The sequence below is a fragment of the Chelonia mydas genome, chromosome 13 (assembly GCF_015237465.2).
Source record: "Chelonia mydas isolate rCheMyd1 chromosome 13, rCheMyd1.pri.v2, whole genome shotgun sequence".
Taxonomy (NCBI): domain Eukaryota; kingdom Metazoa; phylum Chordata; order Testudines; family Cheloniidae; genus Chelonia; species Chelonia mydas.
In genome coordinates, this window is record NC_051253.2 from 20,417,511 (window position 1) to 20,435,641 (window position 18,131).

General features: G+C 46.0%; 1 protein-coding gene across 2 annotated transcripts; it reads left to right on the forward strand.

Moving 5' to 3' along the window:
• The first annotated feature begins 496 nt into the window (after positions 1-496).
• Positions 497-17,466, forward strand: LOC102940372 (BLCAP apoptosis inducing factor). Of its 2 annotated transcripts, none has more exons than XM_037915723.2 (2): positions 497-702; positions 15,667-17,466. In XM_037915723.2, the coding sequence occupies exon 2, from the start codon at positions 15,785-15,787 to the stop codon at positions 16,046-16,048; it is 264 nt and encodes an 87-aa protein (XP_037771651.1). In that variant the 5' UTR covers positions 497-702; positions 15,667-15,784; the 3' UTR covers positions 16,049-17,466. The 2 variants fall into 2 exon arrangements, with proteins under 2 accessions (XP_037771651.1, XP_027675385.1); XM_027819584.3 differs by lacking the exon at positions 497-702 and adding an exon at positions 784-1,008.
• Positions 17,467-18,131: the final 665 nt, after the last annotated feature.

Sequence of the window (18,131 nt, forward strand, 5' to 3'; positions counted from 1 at the left end):
CCAGTTGAGCTGACTCGATATTAGCCACCAACACCGCACGCACGACTGCATGCTCCATTGCAGGGCATGCACAAGGGCAGCCTGCGGCCTCCAGCCTTCCAAAATCGGACCTTTAACATCCCTAGACAAATGTGTTTATTAATTTAAAAAAAATGCACCATTGCAATGGTGCTTGAGGAGGGTTATGCTGTAGTAACCCAGACACGCACAGAGATCTATTCAATTAACACAGCCATTTGAATGCCCCCAGCAGTCTCGCCCCCCGCCCTTGAGAGAGGCCAGCCTGCCCCAGCTCCCCGCCCCGGAGCAGGCTCCAGCGATCTCTGCAGCGCCCCCTGGGCCCTCGCACGCTGCAATATGCACGAGCCTGGAATCTCCAGGCGGCACTCAGTTGGGGCTGTCCGTAGCGGTGCCTGATCAAAATACGCCCAGACCATCGACAGGGGGCCAGGTTTCCCCGGGGAGCGCTGAGGAGGAGTAAAGGAGTGTGTTGACCACTGAGGGGGGCAAGGCCACCGGAGTGAGACGGCGCGGGATAGAGACAGGCAGTAGGAAAGGCAGCCCCAGAGGAGACCCCTCACTCGCGGGCAGAGAGCAGCAATCTCGGGCCTGTGGGAGTGACGGGCGCGGGCGCAGGCGCAGGGCAGAGCAGCAGCAACAAGACGGTCCGGGCCGCAGAGAGCGCCATGGCGGAGTGCGCAGGTAACGGGGTCGCGAGCGCCCGCCCGCCCGGGGGCTTCTGAGGTCTAGGGCCCCAGGGGGCCTCTCCTAGCCCGAGTGCGGCCCCCGGGCCGAGAGGAGGCAGCGCCCCCCCCCGCCGGCCCGGGGGAGGCAGGGTCCCCGCTGCAGGCGGGCGGAGGGGGGCCCTGTCCGGCCCTGTGCCTGGCCTCGCCGGGGCTCCGGGCCGGGGTCCCGCGGCGCGGCTCCCGTCACCCGCCCCGCCGTGCTGGCACCGTGGCTCGGCCTCCCAGAGCCGGCGAGAGGGTCTCCCTTTGCTCGAGGGCTGTGGTGAGTTCTGGAGCCCGGACCCCGCGGTGCCTCCCTTGCCGTGGGCTCTCCCGTGATATGTAACGGGGGGCGGGGCAGATTCCTGTTTTCTGCAACGGTCCACGTTAGAGGCTTTCCCCAGAACTGACGTGTGAAGTGCAAGTGTGGCCCACAGCTTGGCGAGGGGTTGGTCTCTGTGGAGAACACAGCAATGTGCTCTGGCAGATTATCCTTACGCAGAGAAGCGCAGCGTGAGGGGCTTGGCATGAGGCCTCTGTTGCCATTTCTCTGCTGATCCATTTGACTGATTTCGCTAGATAGAAATACTTTCCCATCTTTGGATCATCTGTCATCTAGTTCTTTTCTTATCCCCTTCATGTCCCTTGGGTCTGTAGATCTCCCTTATTCCACTTCTTGGCTTTCTATGGGTTTTTTTTTAAAACAAAAAACCACAAATAACTGTGCACACGTCTCTCATAAAAACTAGTCTGGGCTAAATTTGACAGTCACACAGCAGTAGCTCTGTTTCCTGTTTATGTATTACATCCAATTCCTTTGCTATTGCTGGACCATGCTTGTAACTTGGCTGTTCTTTAGGGTGATAAGGCAGTGCTGGTATGGCCCTTTGCACTGAACAAATATGTAGAAAATATGTTTTAATGATAACAGGCATATAATTCATTTCAGTGGATGATATGTTAATCCTGCTACTGAGGTGCAAGCATAGATGGATGACATGAAAAATGATTAAATGTGCAACTGTTTTGATGACTAATTTGATTTGATCTTTCTCCTTAAGATTGTGATAGGGAGACAGTACTGTCACCTGAAGCCCAATGGTGGGTTAATTATTTGTGTGGTAGTTCAGTGCGCTCTCAACATAATTTTTTTTAGTACTGCAATGATTATCTGTAACTTACAGTGGAAAAATTAAAATGCATTTGCTATTTTTTCCATGCTGTCATTCTCTTCTACGTATCTCAGTCTTCTCTCTCTCCTTTCAGAGTCAGGTAGATAGCATGAAGTGCCAATCTTAAGAACATAAGAATGGCCATACTGGGTCAGACCAGTGATCCATCTAGCCCAGTATTCTGTCTTCTGATGGTGGCTAGTGCCAGATGCTTCAGAGGGAATGAACAGAACAGGGCAATTTCAAGTGATACATCGCTTGTCATCCAGTCCCAGCTTCTGGCACTTGGGGGTTTAGGGACCCCATGGGATTGTGTCCCTGACCATCTTGGCTAATAGCCATTGATGGACCTATCCTCCATGAACTTCTCTAATTCTTTTTTGAACTCAGTTATGCTTTTGGGCTTCACAACACCCCATGGCAATGAGTTCCACATGTTGATACTGTTGTGTTGTGACATGTTTGTTTTAAACCTGCTGCCTATGTATTTCGTTGGGTGACCCCTAGTTATGTTATGTGAAGGGGTAAATAATACTTCCCTCTTCATTTTCTTCACACCATTCATGTTTTTATAGACTTCTATCATATTCCCCCCATCATCTTTTTTTCTAAGATGTACAGTCCCAGTCTTTTTAATCTCTCCTCTTATGAAAGCTGTTCCATACTCCTAATAATTTTTGTTGCCTTTCTCTGCACCTTTCCCACTTCTGATATATCTTTTTTTTGAAATGGGGTGACTAGAACTGCAGGCAGTATTCAAGATTGGGCATACTTTGGGTTTACATAGTGACATAATTATATTTTCTGTCTTCTTATCTGTCCCTTTCCTAATGGTTCCTAACATTCTGTTAGCTTGTTTGACTGCCACTGCATTGTGTGGGCATTTTCAGAGAACTATGCATGATGACTCTAAGATCTTTCTTGAGTGGTAACAGCTAATTTAGATTCCATTATTTTGTATGTATAGTTGGAATTATTTTATCCAGTGTGCATTTTTGCATTTATCAGCATTGAATTTCATCTGCCATTTTGTCACCCAGTTTTGTGAGATCCCTTTGTAACTCTTTGCAGTCAGCTTTGGACTTAACTGTCTTGAGTAATTTTGTATCGTTTGCATATCTTGCCACCTCACTGTTCGTCCCCTGTTCCAGATCACTTATGAATGTGTTGGAACATTACAGATCCTTGGGGGACCCTGCTATTTACCCTTCTCAACTTGTAAAAACTGACAATTTAGTCCTATCTTTTTTTTTTTAACCAGTTAGTGATCCATGAAAGAACCTTCCCTCTCATTCCATGACAGCTTAGTTTGCTTAAGAGCCTTTGGGACCTTGTCAACAGCTTTCTGAAAGCCAAAGTACACTGTATCCACTGGAAGAAGAAAAGGAGTACTTGTGGCACCTTAGAGACTAACAAATTTATTTGAGCATAAGCTTTCGTGAGCTATAGCTCACTTCATTGTATTCACTGGATCACCCTTGTGTACATATTTGTTGACTTCCTCAAAGAATTTTGATAGGTTGCTGGTTTTGGTAATTAAATATTCATGGTAAATAGGACCAATGGCCTGTGATGGGATATTAGATGGGGTGGGATCTGAGTTACCCAGGAAAGAATTTTCTGTAGTATCTGGCTGGTGAATCTTGCCCATATGCTCCGGGGTTAGCTGATCGCCATATTTGGGATCGTGAAGGAATTTTCCTCCAGGGCAGATTGGAAGAGGCCCTGGAGGTTTTTCGCCTTCCTCTGTAGCATGGGGCATGGGTCACTTGCTGGAGGATTCTCTGCTCCTTGATGTCTTTAAACCACGATTTGAGGACTTCAATAGCTCAGACATAGGTGAGAGGTTTTTCGCAGGAGTGGTGGGTGAAATTCCATGGCCTGCGTTGTGCAGGAGGTCAGACTAGATGATCATAATGGTCCCTTCTGACCTAAATATCTATGAATCTGTGACATGATTTCCTTTTGTAAAAGCCATGTTGATTTTTCCCCACCATATTATGTTCATCTGTATGTCTGATAATTCTATTCTTTACTAGTTTCAACCAGTTTGCCTGGTCCTGAAGTTAGGCTTATGGGCCTGTAATTGCCAGGATCGTCTCTGGAGCCTTTTTAAAAAATTGGTGTTATATTAACTATCCTCCAGTCATCTGGTACAGAGGCTTAAGTCGACCTATGTTAGATTGACTTAACAGCCACTGCAGTAGTTACTGCAGTGGCAGATGTCCACGGTACCCTCCTGTCCGCAGTGCTTGTCCTCACCAGGATCACTTCCACCGACTGAAGAGGGGCAGCGTGTGTGTGTGTGGGGGGGGCAGGGACAGCTCCACACTGGGAGCCCAGCTGTTCCCCAGGGCTTCTCGCCTCCACCCTCCTAGCTGGGGGCATTGGGCAGCCACCCAGGGCCTCTCGCCTCCAGCAGGTAGATCCGCACCGGGAGTCCATTTGGTTTCCATGCTCCCGGTGGGGAGCTGAGACCCTGGGGGGCAGCAGGGCTCCTGGCGGGGAGTTGACAGCAGCCTGATTGGGGAGGCCAGGTGTTGAATAACAGCCGACAGCCCATATATAAGGAATGCAATATTGCCCTAACTACACTGACATAAGCCCTACGCCTCTCAGTGTAGTAGGGCACTTACATCAGCCGGAGTAAGGCTGTAATGTAGGCACTGATATAGTTAGGTCGACGTAAGCTGCCTTATGTCGACCTAACTCTGTAGTGTGGACCATGTCTAATTCTTTCAGTAGAATTATTCATAAAAGGTAAAGAAATGTGGGGGTGGAGTTTTATTGCACCTGACAAAACAGAAATACCTGTAATCCAATGGTTTGAGTAGCTAGTGGCATGTTCTCTTTTTGGAGGGTTATGCTGGTTATGAAAACTACAGTTTCTCCTGTGTATAGATAGTACCAAAACTCTATTCATGCATGTTTTCTTTTTCGTTCTTCCTCACCCACTCAACATGGAGAAGCATAACTTCCTCCTAGCGTTGCTTCTCTCCTAACTAAGCACCTTGGATAGTGTGTGTGCCATTGAAATAGCCTATATTTTTGGTGTTGGGGAAGGTAATACTGGGCAGCTCTCTGTATTCTGTGATCTGAAACCTGCATTGAATATATGCTTTACTCTTTCTCCTGCTTAGAACAGAGTATGGCCGCATGTCTGTGCAGATGCACAATAAAAATGTTAGGAGTTTGAGAGCTCAGAGAAATGGAGTGTGTGATGGGGGTTGATCCTTGTTTGGAAACTAAACACTTTGAGTCTTGGTGGTAGATATTCCCTCTGGGAGAATGGAGGCAGGGACACCTATGGTCAGGATCAGCCAAAGAACACAAGTACTGCCCCCAGAAATCACTCATCTTCCAGGGATTGAAGAATTAAAAAAACAAAACAAAAAAATACACTTCCCCCAACAATGCCAAAAAAAGAGGGGGAGGGCCCCTTATGGAATGCCAGATAAGCCATTTTGCTACTGATTGGGCTAAAACTGAACCTGCTCCCTGAAACTTGTCACTTGTACTTCCTGGGTTCACTTTTAATTTTTTCTTGCAGTGGTTTGGGTGTCAGTGTATGCATTACTAGGATGTAGGCCCCATGTGTTTTGGGTGCTAAACTGTGTATGAGGACCGATTTAAGAACTGTTCTTAAACACGCTCTAGCCTCTATGGCCTGAGACAAAACCTTCTGTTAAAAGAAAAACCAGTGCTACGCAGAGATCTAATTTAGAATATGGTCCTGACAAGGCTTTTATTCCAGCCAAACTGTAGTAAAAAGAAACTGTATTGTAGGTAAGCTGTATAGGAAGGGATCTTATAGTGAGCCCCTGAAGTGACTTGATATAGTGAACACAGGGCAGGGAGTTAGTGACACAGTCAGGACTTTGGGCAAGTAACTTAGTCTCATTTTCCCCATCTGTAAAATGGGGAGAATGTTCTTACCCCTTGGGGGTGCTGTGTGAGAATGGATTGATGTTCATAATACGTTTTGAACATGTAAATCTGTATGTAAGTGCTTGATTGTGCAGTTCTGGCATGAATATATGTAAACTTTGCAGAATTAACTTGGGAGATCTCATTTACTCGAGACACCTGGTGCCTCAAAATTCCAGGGAGAGGTTTGGGTTTCTAAAAAGCTGAATAGTTGACCAGCTTCTTGCTGGTACATGAGTGATCTCTTGCTGTAAAGCCTTTCAACTGTCAAACTGGGTGTCAGCTTGACTACCATGTCTTGTGCAAGACTACCATATCTTGACTACCTTGACTACTAAAAGGGAGTTGCAGGGGGGTGTCACAAGGTTATTTTAGTGGGGTCACGGTATTGCCACCCTTACTTCTGTGCTGCCTTCAGAGCTGGGCAACCGGAGAGCGGTGGCTGTTGGCCAGGCGCCCAGCTCTGAAGGCAGTGCCCTGCCAGCAGCAGCGCAGAAGTAAGGGTGGCAATACCATACCATGCCATCCTTACTTCTGTGGTGCTGCTGGCAGCAGTTCTGCCTTCAGAGCTGAGCTCCTGGTCTGCAGCTGGCGCTCTCCAGCTGCCCACCTCTGAAGGCAGCACCACTCCCAGTAGCAGCACAGAAGTAAGGGTAGCAGTACTGCAGATCCCTCCCTACAATAACCTTGGAACCCCCCCCCCCCCCCAACTCCTTTTTGGGTCAGGACCCCTACAATTACACCTCCTTGAAATTTCAGATTTAAATAGCTGAAATCAAGAAATTTACGATTTTTAAAATCCTATGACTATGAAATTGACCAAAATGGACAGTGAATTTGGTAGGTCCCAGTTAGAGCTGCCTGGTGTCCTGGATAATGTGTATGAAGCAAAGGGGGAAAAGTTGCTGCTGGGGCAAAGGGTCGAGATGGAGTAGCTGTCTGCAGTGTTTGAGCAGCCAGATACAAGGAACTTATACGGCTCAGGGAGGCTTTGAAAGAGCATTTAAACAGCAAGCCACAGTAATGAGTTGTGGTGTACTGTGCTCTACCTGGCCCTGCTGTTTTGGGGCCTGTTAAGAATTGTGTGGCGCTTGGTGTACATCTGTGAATATACCACTGTCAGTGCACCTATGATATCAAATGCTATACATTTGATATTACACTGTTTGCCACTGATCCTATGAGTTGTTACACTGTACAGTAACAAGTGGGTGATTTCAGAACTGCTTGGCACTCTGCAGCATATATTCGTGAACTAATAAAAATGAATTATTTTCCAAATAATAGAATTTTATTCAGTAATAGAACCAGTGCAAAGAAAGGTCTGTGGAATTTAAAAGCAAATACATTAAAAACTTATGTTCTATTCCATTAATTTATTAACAATGTGAAAGAACATTCATGGCTATTTTACATCCACATACACTGATCTGTGAATGCCACAGTTGCTGTATGTGAAGCGTTGGTTGTCCTTTAATGTCACCCAGGTGGAATGTTTGGTAGGGAAGAGGCCCCTGAAAACACCTGGTATGTAGGGGTGTGTGCGTGCACATTGCAATTAAGTTCTCCATGGCCTGCAAAGGAGGTGAGCCCAAGATTGCTGAACCTGTAGGTCCACAAGAGTCTGCAGCATCTGTTTGCTGCCAGTGAAGCCCCATTATGTCCTGGTACATATCCCTCTCCTTTTCATGCTGGGACCCCTGGGCCTTTCTCTTGTCCACTCTTTCCTTCTCTGGGCTATCTGCAACATTCACGTTCCAGGCTCTTTGCTCATGATGTGACGCAGCACTGGCTTGGAGACTCTCCCTGAACGTATCTTCTTTTTCCTCCATATTTGGCTTAGGTGTTCAATGGGTGTGTAGGGGGAAACCCTCAAGGCTGCAATGGCAAAAGCTGCAGATAAAACACAGAGCTATAGTTCCAATGGAAAATGAAAGCTAAGATTAAGAATTCTTTCCTTGTTCACGCGATGTTTTAAACAAGACAGGTATATTGACACTTCTGCTTTGGAGTGCTTGGGCAAGCCACTGCTCTCAGGACCAGCCATGGTGAGTATGGCTCTCCGGTGGTGAGGAAAACAAGGAGGCAAATGCTTGGTTGTATGAAACTAAGAGTATAGGGTATTGGTACTGAATACTAGCACCATATTCCGCAGGCAGTGATGATTTTAGCTGATATTTCACTCCAGAAGGTAACAAAGGCACAGAAAGCACAAGTGATGGTGGTGTCCCAAAGTTGCCCAGGCCTGTGTGCTGCTAGTCTGTGTGCTGCAATGGTGCCTGCTGAAGTTAGCACTGACTAGTGTGGGAGAAGTGTCCTATGGTAGAGGAAGAAATAAGGCTGCCATCCTAGAAATGTTTGGGAGAGGATTGCAGAGTACCTCTGTCATAAATATAAAGGGAAGGGTAACCACCTTTCTGTATACAGTGCTATAAAATCCCTCCTGGCCAGAGGCAAGACCCTTTCACCTGTAAAGGGTTAAGAAGCTAAGGTAACCTCACTGGCACCTGACCCAAAATGACCAATGAGGGGACAAGATACTTTCAAATCTGGAGTGGGGGTGGGCGGGGATGGGAAACAAAGGGTTCTGTCTGTGTGATGCTTTTGTTGGGAACAAATCAGAAATGCAAGCCTTCCAACTCCTGTTAAATTAGTAAGTAATCTAGCTAGAAAATGCGTTAGATTTCCTTTTGTTTAAAGGCTGGTAAAATAAGCTGTGCTGGAGGGAATGTATATTCCTGCTTTTGTGACTTTTTGTAACTTAAGGTTTTGCCTAGAGGGATTCTCTGTGTTTTGAATCTGATTACCCTGTAAGGTATTTACTGTCCTGATTTTACAGAGGTGATTCTTTTACCTTTTTCTTTAATTAAAATTCTTCTTTTAAGAACCTGATTGATTTTTCATTGTTCTTAAGATCCAAGGGTTAGGGTCTGTGTTCACCTGTACCAATTGGTGAGGATTCTTATCAAGCCTTCCCCAGGAAAGGGGGTGTAGGGCTTGGGGGCATATTTTGGGGGAAGACGTCTCCAAGTGGTCTCTTTCCCTGTTCTTTGTTTAAAACTCTTGTTGGTGGCAGCGTACTGTTCAAGGACAAGGCAAAGTTTGTACCTTGAGGAAGTTTTTAACCTAAGCTGGTAAGGATAAGCTTATGGGGTCTTTCATGCAGGTCCCCACATCTGTACCCCAGAGTTCAGAGTGGGGACCTGCATGAAAGTTTCATCAAGAGAGTTGACAACCTCCATGGAAGTTTCATCAAGATCTCTCAGGAGGATTCAAGGGACATCTCTGTACATAAACAAAATGCTCTGCATAGCCCCCCGCCCCTTACCTAACTTTACAGGGGAATGAAAAACAAATAACAGCGCTACCTCTTTGTTGTACCACTACCTCTTCTAGTACTAGTAAATTAATGAAAAGTCAATGGCTGTGTCCTGTTAAGTTGGGGGTGTCATCACTGTAATGTACACACTTACACAACGTTCCTTCCCCTGTATCAGGCTCGCCCGTTCTCGACTGACTGGAGTGCGGTGGAGTCTCAAACAGGTCCTATCTTGTGGCATAGCAGGACCCCCATGTTGCATGTCCCCCATCATCTTTGCTGCTCATGCCAGGGCCTCATGGCTTGGGCTCCCAGAAAGTATCTGTGGTGGTGTGCCGGGTGATGGTGGGATCTCTGCCAAATATGGCTTGTAGCTCTTTGTAAAAATGACAGGTCTGCGGCTCGGCACCGGATTGACTGTTGACCTCTCTAGCCTTCTGATATGCCTGATTGTAGTTCCTTCCCTTTCACGTGGCACTACTGCTGGTCCCTGTTGTACCCCATCTCCTGAGCAATCTGCTCGTAGATGTCCACGTTTCTACGGTTGGTCCATAGCCGTGCTTGCAAAGCTCCTTCTCCCCACAGGCCCAGGAGATCCAATATCTCCTGTCTACTCCAAGTGGAAGTGTGCCTGGAGCACGTAGCCAGCCTGGTCAGCTGGGGAGTTTTATGCAACAATGGAGAGCTGCTGGGTGTGCCTGCCAACTGGAACAATCAAGAAAAGGCACTTCAGAAATTCACAGGGCTTTAAAGGGGAAGGGGAGACCTTCTGGTCTCCATGACTTGTGGGCAGTGGAGTTCACAATTGTGACCAGAGCAGTCAGTGTCAGTCATTGTGGGACAGCTGCTGAAGGACTGTTAGGGTCAACATAAGTAAAGCAGTGTTTATACTCACACTGTGTGGACCTCAGTACACTGACCATGGCTCAGCGCCCCTTATGGAGTTGGTGTTACTATGTTACTGTAACAAGACGCTTACATCGGTAGGAGACAAATTTTAAGTGTAGACACATGTGCAGCTAGGTTGATGCAAGGTAGCTTATGTTGACCTAACTTTGTAGTGTAGACCAGGCCTCAGTCTTGTTTGTTGCAAATTAAGCCCATTACTACTTGTCCTACCTCAAGTGGATATGGAGAACACCCTTTTATAACAACCCTTAATGTATTTGAAGATTATCAGGTGCTCTCTCAGCTTTCTTTTCTCAAGACTAAACATGCCCAGTTTTTTTAACCTTTTCTTATAGGTCAGGTTTTCTGGACCTTTCATAATTTTTGTTGCTCTCCTCTGGACTCACCAATTTGTCCTCTTTCCTAAAGTGTGGCGCCCATAATTGGACACAGTACTCAGCTGAGGCTCAGCCATGCTGAGAAGAGAGGAACAATTACCTCCTGTGTTTTCCACATCACACTCCTGTTAGAGGACCCCAGAATTTTAGCTTTTTTTCTCAGCTGCATCACGTTCATATTCAGTTTGTGGTCTGCTATAACCCCCAGATCTTTTTCAGCAGTACACTTAGCCTGTTGTTCCCATTTTGTAGTTGTGCTTTTGATCTTTTTTCTTCCTAAGTGTAGGACTGTACACTTGTCATTATTGAATTTAATTTAGTTGATTTCAGACCAATTCTCCAATTTGCCAACATCATTCTTCAAAATGCTTGCAACTCCTCCCATCTTGGTATCATCTTCAAATTTGATAAGTGTACTCTCCGCTCAATCATCCATGTCATTAATGAAATTGAGTGATACTGGACCTGGGACATACCCCGTGGGTCGCCACTAGATACATCCCCCAAATTTGACAGAGAACCATTGATAACTACACTTTGAGTACGGTTTTTCAGCTAGTTGTGATTTCCCTTATAGTTATTTCATCTAGACCACATTTCCCCTGTTTGCTTATGAGACTGTCATGTATGACTGTCAAAACCCTTACAAAAATCAAGATATATCACATCTACTGCTTCTCCCAATCCACCAGGCCAGTAACCTAGTCAAAGAAGGCAATTAGATTAATTTGGGAATAATTTGTTCTTGACAAATCCATGCTGGCTATTCCCATAACCCCATTATCCTCTTGGTGCTTAAATGTTGTTCATGGGAGCAAGTAGAAAGAATGTGAGCATGACTGGTGTGGATTCACTAATGAGCATGAGCGACTGTGGAAAACCATTTGTATTTGCTTAGCTCTGATGTGGTGGGTGGCTCAGACCCTGAGGGTATTGCAGGAACTCTAGGGTAGGAGACTCGAACGCGCTGCCTGGAGATCATAGAAAGGAACAGTGAATTGTTGAGTGCAGTGAGAATGTTAAGGCAGTTCTTTGTGCGCCTCTGACTCAGGGGTGTAAAGTTAAACTTAGTGATCCTAACGGCTGTGAAGGTTTCAGAGGAGTCACTGTTCCTTGAATGACTAACAAGACTGGCTGACAAACCAGATGAGAGTGACTATAAGGACTGCAATCTGTAAAGATGACAGTGCACCATCTTCGCCAAGGAGTCAATGAAAGATGAGTCAGAGGTGAATGAGATCAGCAGGTTTGGAAGAAGCAGAATGCCATTGTGAGAAGGGGAAGCACAGACAATGAAATGTTGGTGTATGGCAGTTAATAACTTGCTGTCAGTACCTGGCAATCTACTCCTCTTGGTCAAGAGCAGATAACTGTAGTTTCCTTGAGGAAAAAGAGAAAATCGGGCAGGGATTTGGTGTGCTTGCTGTGTCCCTGCCTCAGACTATTGCTTAAGAGTCTAGGCAGAGTTGGACAGTTCTAAAATACTCTTGTAAGTAGATAAGAAATTGTGTGTCAAAGACCACAAACAAAATAAGTATTTCACCTTTTAGTAAAAGAAAGGTGATATGGCTAAGATGACCAAAGTCCCCATGGGACACTCTCATAGCCGCATCGGACTTGAGTGGGTGGGGAAAAAGAGGTGGAAAAGACTATTTGTTACTATTAACAGCTGATCCACCAGCCAGGGAAGGTGGAATCCATGCCCAAGATTAATGCATAGTTCTAGTTCCTTTGCTCAGAGCTCTTTTATGTTTTGAATCTTGGTGTCTCAATAAAGCAACCCAATATAGTCTCACTACCCCTTAGGGTCGTATGTTAGCATTTATCTCTAGGACTTCACAGCCCTACCCAGCTGAGGTTTCTCTCCAGCCAGCTCCTGCTCCCTGTAGGTGTCTTCTTGTCATGCTTTCCACCTGACAGGTACAGAGACCGCCCCCTTCCTCTGGCTGCTTCTCGCCTAAGAGAGAGAAGCCTTATGAGTTTGCCTTTAGGCACGTAACTAGGAGCAAACATGTGACCTACAACTACAGCTCTCAGCCTTAAAGGGCACAACGGCTGTACCATGTGCTTCAATACACTGCAGTCCATTGGTGGAAATAGTGATTTTTGTGTATACTTTATATAACGGTTAAGCTTGTAACGTGCTTTGGGGGGTACATGAGGACAAAAGTTGCTATATAAGTAACAATAAGATTCATGTTGTGCATATGATATGGAGCAGTTTAGAAGGATTCAAGGAGAGCTGCAGAGCACTGACTTGCCACAATTGTTTTACTGCCTGCTATCATACCATATGTTTGAATAGATAGGAGTGAAAAGTGAGTGTCTGAGTAGGGAGAAGAGCAGTGACTTAGCTGCTCCACTCCCTGTGAGCTGTGCTACCAGCTCACTTCTGTGAACACTTACCCTGGGGAGGAACTAACTAATACTTAGCTTCTATAATGACGTTCATCTGAGGATCTCAACAGGCTTTACAAAGGTTAATAGCCCTTCTGCACCTCTGTCATATAGGTAAGTATTATCTTATTAACTAACTATGGCCCATGGACACAGCTGGAAGCAGGAATAAAAACTTGGGAGTCAGATTTCTGTTTCTTGGCTCTATCCACTAGAAAATACTGACATGTAAAACAAACAACTTAGTAATTGTGAGGCCTGAAAATAAGCTCATTAGTTTTACTGATAAAATAACCCCCACCTCCCTGCTCTCTGCTGGACAGTACTCTCTCTCCTCTCCACCACACCCTCCCAGGATCAGCACCTCATGCTTTCTCCAGGAATAATCTAAAACACTGATGATGTGCTGTCTGTTGGGATGGAGATGAATGGGCTGCCTCCTCTTTCATCACTATTAAAATGCACCCTCTCGCTGGTGGCATGGGGAGAATATTGCGTATGAGTCTGGAATCTGTTCCCAGCTGTTGCTGGAGGAGCAGGTACTCAAACATGGCTGGGAACTTCTTAATCTTTATTATGACTTCACTCTCTTTTGGCAGGAAACCATGTTCTTTGTGGGCGTGTTTTGGCTTTTTCATGCAGCCCCATCTTCCCTCCTCATCCCCGCTCCCCTAGCCAGGAAATCCCGTCCTTCTCTTCTAGTTTTAGCCAAGGGAATATGTTGTTTATCTTCCCAGCTTCTTTGTCCCACTAGTCCCCCTACAACTACAGTTTCTATTCCTGCCTGGCTCGGCTCAGCCCTTCTTCCCTCTGACACAAAGAGAGAACCATGCAGCTTAGTGTTTGAAGGAAGAAGGATCTTTAGGACAAGCCGTTATAAACCAAGAACGTGTTTACTCTGCATGATCATTAGAACCCCTTGCAATTCTCTAAGAGGAGGGGCTTGTCCTTTTGTCCTTGGTCACACGTTTCCCTTGCCCTTTTGTGCCTTGGCTGCCTGCCATCCCCTTCAGCTGTGCTGTATAAGTGTAGTTATGAAGCACTGTGTGATGAAAGGTGCTGTATAAATGCTCTCATTAGCCCTGTGGAGAGATCTGCTGCCTGTGCCTTTTTCCCTTTACCAGCACTGCACCTTGTGTGTATTGTTTCAGCAAGATACTGAGTCAGAACCAGGACTAGTACTCTAATCCTACCATTGACTTGCTATGTGATCTTGGGTAAGTCTCAGAATCCTCTTTCTCTATCCATTTCCCCTATCTGTAAACTGAAAATATATCCTCCTTTCTAAAGTACTTTGAGATCCTTGGATGTCAAATTCTATCTAGAGCTATGTATTCTAGCTTGAGCTGCTTAGATTGCTCACTGCGGCTGCTGCTGATCTGTTGAAGGGAGGAATGCAACTTAGTATTCTGGTTGGCCACCCTCTCCATTCAGATGCCTTCTCAAAACATGCTGCTTTCACATGGTTTTATTATGATAATCCAAGGAAGGAAATCCTATGTTTATGTATAAACACTGTCATTTTGAGATTGTCCCATATCTGATCCATCAGTGTATTTTTTCTGATCTGAATGTGTGTGTCTGGCTTAGACTGTCTCTGCCTGAAGGATTTACAGTCTTTCTCATTGAAGTGTAGTGTGCGTGCTGTCATCATTCAGAGTTTAGCTACACATGGCTTGAATTTCATGTTGCATGATTGGGATCTCTGCTGTCAGAATGCTGCATTAGAAGATGCATACTATGTTTGGAGTTGGGGGGACTTTTTAATGGACCCATGTGTGTGGAGAGGAGATGGTACATGGATGTGCTCAAGATGAGTGTTTCAACAATGTGTCCAAATGCCACAAAGGCATCTTTCTCTGATCTCCACCCCAGCTTTCGCTTTTCTAAGTTCTTAAGAAGTTGCTGAGAGAAACTGAGTTTCACTGTTGCTTTTTACCTCCTCCCCAAGGGCTTTCTTTGCAGTACCTGCATCTGTGTGAAATTGATTCTGGGTTTGCAGCTGCTGAGCAAAGGAATGACGAGCAGGACTGCAGAGCAGACTTGGTAGAATTCTCCCACTTTAGGTGCAGACAGGAAAGCAAGAAGCAACCTGGCAAAGGAGAGATTCCCATGATCCCATCCTCAGTTCAGATGTGAAGCTCTTATCAATCATCACAGTCCCTCTCACATGCCGTCAGCCTTATGCTGAACCATTTTTCCAGATGTGCCTATTAGACAGATGTGATTTCCCCTTTGGAAGCAAAATTAGATTCTGTTCCTTGTCTTCCATTACTTCCCACATAACCCCTGTGCGGTGATCTTCGTAAAGTGTACTTGCTGACACCACCTTCCAAATCTCTTTGGACAGTTTCAGCTGAGCATACACATTAGTAGGAAAACCAACCGCTCTAGTCTTTCCCCATGGAATCCTTTGCTTTCCCTCTAGCCTCCCACACTGCACGAAGGGACTGGGTTTTTTTATGACTTTGTTAGAATTTGAGCCAGTGACACAGATAACAGCTGGCCTTTGGGAAAGAGAAGCATTGACCAGGAAGTTAGACCAAATCCATCTCCTTGTCGATGCAGGCTTGCCTCCCTATTGTACATTTTTTAAAATGTTTTATCTAATGTTATGTACTAGTTGGTGGTGTTTCCACCATTTCCCCGGGAGACTGTAGTGCAGCCTGGGATCTCAGTGTGGGGAACTCCTAATACTAAACCACGTTAAAACAGTGCCGTGATTGTCAGTGTACAGTAGGTTGGGAGCAAATAAGTGACTCGGTGTATAAGGAGAATTGGTGTTGGCCTCTCTAGCACATTACTCTAATCCCAACTGTTTTTCTTTTTTCTTTTTAAAGCTTTATCTTCACGTTACAGAACAGTGTTGGGAATCCTGCTCACCTGAGGAGCTGCAGGAAAAAGTTCTAGGAGTGCTTCTGATTGCTGCTATCCCTGGGTCCCTGCCTGCCAGCCGCTATGTACTGCCTTCAGTGGTTACTGCCTGTCCTCCTCATTCCTAAGCCCCTCAACCCGGCTTTATGGTTCAGTCACTCAATGTTCATGGGCTTCTATCTGCTGAGTTTCCTCCTGGAGCGGAAGCCATGCACAATCTGTGCCTTGGTCTTCCTGGCAGCCTTGTTCCTCATCTGCTACAGCTGCTGGGGGAACTGCTTCTTGTATCACTGCAGTGGCTCCCAGCTGCCTGAGTCTGCTCATGATCCCAGTATAGTTGGTACCTAAAAGTTCCTCCAGCTTGCTGACAGCTCTGGTTTTGCTTTTAAAGAGGGGAGTGGGGGGTTGGGGGGAGGGAGGGCTTGCTAGGCATGTGACTGGACTACAAGCAGCCTGTTTTCTATAACGTGTGTGGACTACTGCGGCAAATTCCTGACCAGCCCTCCCACTTTGCATATGATATTTGATGTCAGTTGTTTACTGTGTGAATTCTGGCACTGCTACCTGCTTTTAGAAGCAGAAGAGTTTTATGTTTTCCCTTCCCTTATTTCTGGGAATGTACACTGGCCCTCCCCTCTGAGAAGTGGTGGAAGAAGGACCTGCCCAGCTGTTGCCTGGTGGTCATCTGTGTTCGTCTCTCAATTGTCTGTATAAGGCCACAGCTGTCTCTGTGGGAGCCTGGGCCCACCAGTTCTGCTGAAGCAGTTAGAAGAGTTTCCATGTTGCTGTTTGCGGGGAAGCTAGTCGTCTTTGCACTGCTGTTCAAGGGGACTTGCAACAGCTAACAGATGCACTTAGCTGAAAGCTGCTGGAGCCAGAGACTGCTGAGTCATCTCCTCCTGCTCATCATGCCAAATTGAAAACTGTGCGCAGCGCCAAGTGTTTTCTGAACTACTTGCATTCTCCCAGATCATAACTGAAAAAACTTTGAGTTGTCATGATGCTGCTTTTAAAGCGCTTCTCACAGGCATCAAAGCCTGCCTCTCTCTGCTGGATTTCCAGTTTACTGAGGTCTTGACTCTTTGGATACAAAGCATGCTCTGCTGTGGTGTTTGGGGTTGTTTTAATTTCACTGTTAGTTTAAAATTGTCAGCATTGCTAGCTGAAATGATGAGGAGAGAACAGGGAGGGAGGATTCAAAGTTTTTAGTAAGCATGATGTGGGGTGGTTCAAAATAGCAAATGGTTGTATCCATTTAACTGACAGTGTTTGCAGGCCGGGGCTGTCTGTGCATTTTCTTTTGTCCTAAGCAAAGCAGCCACTGGGAATGTGCAATGGAGGGAGGGAGCAATAAATGGATAGTGAGCAGTCCTGGGATCTCTATTCTCTCCTGGCAGGCTGGTTTGGGGGAGCCTAAGGGAGGTTTCCCTGGTGGCACTTGCTGTACTGCTTTCTTTCCTGCTCATCTGTTCCAATGCATAGCAGAAGCTCCCAGAGGGAATGGTGTTCCTTGCTGTGGCAAATGTTTGCTTGTGAGAAACTTAACCAGTTCTTGAAATACACTGGGTCTAAAAACTTTCAAAGTTATGTTCCTGTCTGCCATCCATTTGTCTCCACACAAGCATCTACTGGAGAACAGCAGAAATGGTTGCTGTTCTCTCACAGGACGTTAGAACTAAAACCAGCTGTGAAACTTCCAGACCATTGTATTGTTTGTTCACTGCACAGCTGTTAATGTTCAATAAAGCTTTATAAACTTTGGTCTATGGACTTGTGCCAGTTGTGATGCATTCACTAGCCCTGGACTAAGGCATCTGAATGAGTAATGTTTTCTGACCTTTTCTGCCCCACTCCACATTCTGTTCGCAAAACCTCCAAAAAAGTGGTTCAGGAGTCTACGCCAAGGTTTGTCGTGTGACACACAGCTCCCCGAACATTGGTGCTTTCCATTGATTGATGTTGATTCAGGTTGTAGGGTTTAAACTGTTTTACACGTGGCTTTGGGACCTCATCCAAGTTGCAGCCCTGAACTCTGCGTGCGTTTGCTTTGACCTGCCCTTAGAGCTTGAAATCTAATATTCAGGATATGGGGACATTAGCAAAAGTGAGACCTGTAATTCATGACATGCAGCACCACTGGTGGAAGTCGTAGTGAAGAGAGGTCTCTGGTACCTTCATTTGAAGAGTTTGATGACAAGTGGAGGCAATGCCTGAAACTACAGCCCCCCCCCCCGAGTACTTTCTGCATCATAGTGTCCATAGCTGTTACCGCCACTGGGGCTGTAGTGATAAGGGCCAATTTTGCCAATGTAGACTCAAGGTCAGTCAGCACTGTGGAGGCAACACAGCTTCCAGCAAGAGGGGTCAAAAAGTGTGGTGAGTGAGTGTGTTGGCACTGTCTCTTTAAAATATGATCCATTCCCCCACCAGG

What these genes read in the sequence shown, in the direction of transcription:
- LOC102940372 (XM_037915723.2), top strand. Translation starts at nt 15,785, where the DNA reads ATGTACTGCCTTCAGTGGTTACTGCCTGTCCTCCTCATTCCTAAGCCC.